General features: G+C 43.7%; 1 protein-coding gene across 2 annotated transcripts in view; it reads left to right on the top strand.

Moving 5' to 3' along the window:
• MKLN1 (muskelin 1) overlaps nt 1-5249 on the top strand; it is a 102793-nt gene extending 97544 nt beyond the window's left edge. For both annotated transcript variants that reach the window (XM_035903860.1, XM_035903861.1), the window contains exons 17-18: nt 2541-2595; nt 4353-5249. In XM_035903860.1, the coding sequence (XP_035759753.1) occupies nt 2541-2595; nt 4353-4474 (177 nt within the window). In that variant the 3' untranslated portion in view covers nt 4475-5249. The remainder of the gene's footprint in view (nt 1-2540; nt 2596-4352) is intronic.
• The last annotated feature ends 448 nt before the right edge of the window (nt 5250-5697 follow it).

The following is a 5697-nucleotide window of genomic DNA, read 5'->3' as shown; positions in this document are numbered from 1 at the left end:
TTCAGCAAGTTACTAGCTGGATCCTGCTTAATATGGTCTCTTAGCTGAGCATCCTGAGACCCAGCCTCAAGCACAGCTTGCTCTCTGTTTACAGCAGGATGGCTGCCGGCGTTGCTGGGGGAGGCAAGGGAACCCCTGGACACATGTGGCACCCGCTTTGTCCCGACATAGCCAGCTTCACATGCCACCAGGCAGTTGGCAGCAGATCCATAAGGCAATTGTGTGTGAGGGAAAGATGGCCAGGACATGGCATTCACTATCAGAAGCAGGCACAGATTTAGCCACCGGTTCTATTGGAACTTTTGGAGCTGTTTATGCTGGGCATCTGCTTAAGTACATTGCTGATTGGGAGCCAAACAACTCTTACAAGTTACGCTAGCAGTGAAATGCATGTGTAGCGTTGCAATCCCTTTTGATTTCCTATAAGCAGACCTCTCACTCAAGAGGGTACTTACTCTACCTCTTCCCCCTGTTCTGCACGCTGTCAATCCTGTATCTTTCTAACCTGTTCCGAAATACCTCCGGTGCTAGCTTCCTGTGATAGCCTCCCCAAAAGATGCATACTTATTCCAATGCACTATGGTCCTTATTTTAGACTTTTTTTTCTTGATGTCATGATGAAATTGATCTTGCTGAAGTATTTTTGTGACTCCTTGCACTTAGTTGTAGACTTACCTTTTTGTAGCAGCCTTTACATTTGTGACTTTTCGCAGTTTCATCCTTGGGTATTCTTCTGTGGAGGCTCTGCAACCTTGACTCCTTTGAACTTTCTTTGTAGAGCTTGATTTTCAGACCACTTGATTTTTTTTTTCTAGTGCTTTCCTCCTCTGTTGCTAATTGATACAGGGCATCCGAAAGTGCTTGCCTTATTGTAGATGAGACTTGGAAGCCTTGATAACAGCAGGAGTACTTGATTTATTTGAAGATCCTGCTCCTTTTCATGCATTTTCTATGCATTTGTCATTTTTGCAGTAGGGTGATACTGTTCTATTATAACTCCTAAATGCCTTTTCACGGAGCTTATGTACCCTGACCTGTTCTGTAGAGCTGATTTTTCCTGTTTATGTTGATTTGCACTTGGCCCTAGTGAATTGCACCTTGATCCATCGTTATAAGCTGAATGAAACGGAAAAACAGTCTGAAGCCTGTCTGCTACCACGCTGGCAGCCTGAGCGTGGTGTAATAAGGTCTGTGGACTCAGTGAACGCGTCCTGTTCTGTCAAGCAGGTTATCACTGAAAACCCAGAACGATGCTGACCCTGGGGCACAGATGAATCATTTCTGATTCACGGCTCCGTTTTGATGTCAAACCATTGATGGCTACCCACACTAAAGTTATTTGACCTATTTGCTACTCCCCGTTAGCTTAATCTTGGCGATGCCTTGATAATTTGCTTTAAATATCATATAAAAGTACCAGGGGGCCTATGAAAGTGAAAAGGGACAATGTCTGTTGCCGAGTCCCATCCATAGGGCCTGCTGCCCTGCTGTGGAGCAAGTCGGATTGATGCGATGCAACTTGTTGTTGCCAAATCCACGTTGGCTGCTACTTGGCACCTTCTTCCACTCTTAGATGCCTGCGAATTGTCTGTGTTCCCATTTTTTTCTTGAAATTGAAATTAAACTGATGGGTATGTAATTCCTGGCTGTTCTTTCCACTCCTTCCCTGAACATATTTGCTTCTCTTCTGTTCCCCCGCCCCACCTCCTTCTTTCCTTCGGGCTGTGTGCTGTAAAGACACACAGACAGGAGACAAAAGATTACAAGCCTTTAAGGGATGGGCTAATTCTGTAAGGAAACATGACAAAGCAGTAAGCTTTGCTACAACGTGGGCAACTGAAAACAGCAGCCAGGAGCAGAGGAAGATACTGTGTTCACTGTCTATCAGTAAGACATTAAGGGGGAATAAAACCGTGAATGTGTTACTTAAAACATTTTTACTCATGATTTTGATGTTCCCCAGCAAAGAGAGATATATTTAGTTAAAAAGACATTGCCTTAAACTTGTGATATGAGCTTCCCTGGCAGCTCAGAAGGGTTGTTGCAATTTAAAGTTTTCTGTGTTGAAGAAGTTCATGCTGCACGGTAGCAGTTACCCTGTTTTCGTTCCATCTAATCCTTGCTCGCTGAGACTGTACCACGTTCATCCCTGGGAATGCTGTTGTGTGGAAGAGGCTCAACCTTACTTCTTCAGTGTGATATCTGCCAGAGAGGCAAAAAAGTATATATATAAAAGAATTGGGTTGTAGGGCTCCCAGTCAAGTACCTTTCATTGCATTAACGCTACTCTAATTCTAGGAAGAACTCTCCAACTTGCTCTGCCAAGGTGACAAATGGTATCACTCATATGAAGGTGTCTGCTGCTGTTATTCATATGTATGGCACAGTAGTTCTCAGGATTGTGCAAAGAAAACCCAGCAACTCTAAAGCCACTTTGACTTCTATGAATCTTCTGGGGTTTTTTTCCTGTGCAGTTAATAACACTTTTTTTTTTTTCTTTCTTTCTTTCTTTCTTTGTCCCTCCACCACCTCTTCTACAGTTTCAGCTTCTCGCCTCAGCATTATTTAAGTCTGGCTCGGATTTCACCACTCTTGGTGAGTACTGTATATTGGAAGAGTTATACGAAGTATGTTCCCTCTGATGAAGATCACTGCTATTAGGTTCTCCTGTTGGTTTATATTAAATGCTATAATTCATGTGAATATTGTAGGCCCTTTTTGGTTTGAATATGCAAAGTGCCACTACTTAGGTGTTTGAGAAATCATTTATAATGACCAGTGCCCAATGCCTCGAGCCTGTATTTAAAACATGTCACTAGTGGTTTTAAACCCGTGCCTTACGGGATCGTTTTCTGTCTCTTATTACACCTGATGCCTCGCCGTTACCCAAATAAACAGAAGCTTTGGTCAGATTAAAGCACCTCCTGCCTTGTCACTGTGGAATCTCACAGCGTGGCTGTGGCTCTGTTTTCTGTGATAACTGCAATTCCTGGAGTAGTTTGGTTCGCTCTGTTCTTTGCAAAACTAGTTCTTTGGGCAGAATGTCAAGAGCAAAGAAAACAGTGGCATGTAGGGCTGGAAGCGGGAGGTCTGAGCCAAAGCCATAATTTGTTTCACTATTCTGTCCAGTTAACTCTTTTCAACTGTTGAGAGATCAATCCTGGGCAAGCTATAGGAAGGCTATAGGCATAATGTACATTCCTGTAATGATGCGTTGTCCTCAAGTTACTGAGCTCTCGCTAAGGAGTATGGATGACTTCAGTTTTTGATGAACGCGTAATTCCCAGTCGAAGGAACTGAGAGAAGGAAAAAGCCCCCTGTGCTGTCTGTCCTGCTGGATGAGGAAGCTCTGCTGAGCTTGTGTGGTTTGGAAGACGTTATCTAGTTGATGCTGTAAGATGAATTTTTTTTTTAAAGAACGAAAACCCAGGTTTCAGGAAGTTGTGTTTTCCCTAGTTTTAAGTGTTCTAAAAGATGAATTAGTTCTTGACACAATACTTTATTCAGAGGTTGGCTTTACAGCTAGGAGGATACATACATCAAGTAGTGCTTCTAAAAGAAAACAAAAAACCCCAAGCCCTCCTTGATTTGATTAACTCGGTTGACTTTGATTAACTGAAGAGCAAGTTCACTGAATTAAAAAGCATTCCTTTGAGATACCAGTGATTGAAGTAATACAAAGCAGAGGAAATCATTGTATGCCCGCTCTATTGTTCTTGCTGTGGGTGGTTTAAGTATGGGGATTTGGATAAACAATGCTTAGGCTGCAGACTAAACCCTCCCCTGTTGGGAGGCGGCACTCCACAAAATGAGTTTGCAAAGCACCCTTCTGCCAAGGTGCTGCCTGGGTCCTCTGTGCAAGTCCAGTGATTAAATAGCAACTCTGACCTGGGACTCCTACCATCAGCAGAGCTTGTCTGGACTAAAACTGCAAGCAATACAAATACCAGTTCTGGTTAAGACAGTAGCGAAGATAATGAGGAAAGCCTGAGGACAGAAGAAATGAGGCACCAAATAAAAATAGCTGCACAGATTTTGTTTTCTGGGACATCAGAACAGTTCCCTGAGGACTCTTGCTTCCCCCATTTCTTCAGGACTGTCAATGAGCTTGGCAGCCATTTGCTCGTTACTTGTTATGGCATTTTGATTGCAGCGTTGGCTTGGGGTGATGTGATCTCTGTCTCTATGCACGTAGAGAGGGACAGAGAGCTGGCAGCCTCGTTAGTTAGTTGAGGCAGAAGTAGCAAATAGTTAACGTGAGTCCAAACCAGCCACCCAGCATACTCCACAGCTGCAGTGAGCGTTTAAAGTAGTGAGCACTGACTTACTTTTCCCTTTTCTTCTTCCCGCAGGATTTTCAGATGTTGATCACACGTACGCGCAGAGAACTCAGCTGTTTGATACGCTTGTCAACTTCTTTCCAGACAACATGACCCCTCCTAAAGGCAACCTGGTAGACCTCATCACGCTGTAACGGAGCAATCACTGGACATGTGGAAGAGGGGAAAAGCATCCATTTTCAGTATTTTAATTTTTTTACTGCATTGATTGACTGCTGGGATGAAGTAATATAGTAACCCCGAGGTGTTTGAAAGGGGTTTTATACTTGTATGGTGAATCCCTGAAGCTTTTCCCTTGGAGTAGGTTAATAAAATGTAACTGACGTACTTCCGACTAAATATATATATTTTTTCTGACTTTGGATTTTGAGTTAGCGAATGTAAGATGAAAAGGTGGGGAGAAAGGAAAAAAAAAACCCCCCACAACCCACAAACCCAATTGTGCAGTGATCGTTTTTGCCTGTAGGGGAAAATTGAGATTTGTGGGTTGTCTGGAATTAAAGCTGATGGGTTTTATTTTGGGTTTCACGAGAAAGGGGGGGAGGTTGTTCTTTGCTCATTTGTAGCTAGTCACGATCTATTGCTTTATCCTACAACTCCATCTTCAGCAGCTGAAGAACTTGGCGGCAGGACACTGGCACGTGTTGAGGTAGTATTAATGTATGTGTCTTGAGTCTTGTAATCGCGGTGTGTCATGTGAAGGGGAGCACGTGTTACAGATTATCTGTCTCCTCGTCCCAGAACTGGGCTGACAGTAGTGTCTAATTGCATCTGATACCTGGTCTAAACCTAAATACCGAAATGCCTATCTTCCGTTCTCTGGAGCCTTCCACTTAGACCTGACAGGCAAGTGGGAACCTCGGAGAAACCACTGGGAAACGGGAGTGCAGTCGCCATCTGCACAGGCCCCTTTTGAGCCCAGCAGAACTGGGTCTTCCACCAGACGCTCACCCAACCTCTGCAACCCGACTCCGGGTTGGGTGTAGGATTTCTGAAGCAGCTTGTTTTCGTTTACGTGCACCTATGCTCTGTGTGTGTTTGTCAGTGTCTAAATGTAAAGAGGATTGCTCCGAAAGCTTGTCTCCTTCCTACGTAGTGCAGCTCATTCACTTTTAAATGCATTTTAGACCTAGATATGGATGTGAGCGAGGCCTTCTTAGCATAAATCTCTTTGAAAGCAAGCTGATGCATATGTATAGAGACTATATGCTGCCTCGCTGAAAGCCTTTATAAATAAGGTAAGGGCTTGGTGCTGCACGGTGAAGTGGAATGAAGGTTACGCGTACCCAGCATTAGAAACTTTTTGCGTTCGGTGTCAGTGAGCATTCAGTATAAACCGGCAGATATAAATATTTAT

Source organism: Egretta garzetta, unplaced genomic scaffold (genome assembly GCF_000687185.1).
Source record: "Egretta garzetta isolate BGI_Z169 unplaced genomic scaffold, ASM68718v1 scaffold260, whole genome shotgun sequence".
NCBI lineage: Eukaryota > Metazoa > Chordata > Aves > Pelecaniformes > Ardeidae > Egretta > Egretta garzetta.
This window is presented reverse-complemented; position numbering and strand designations above follow the sequence as displayed.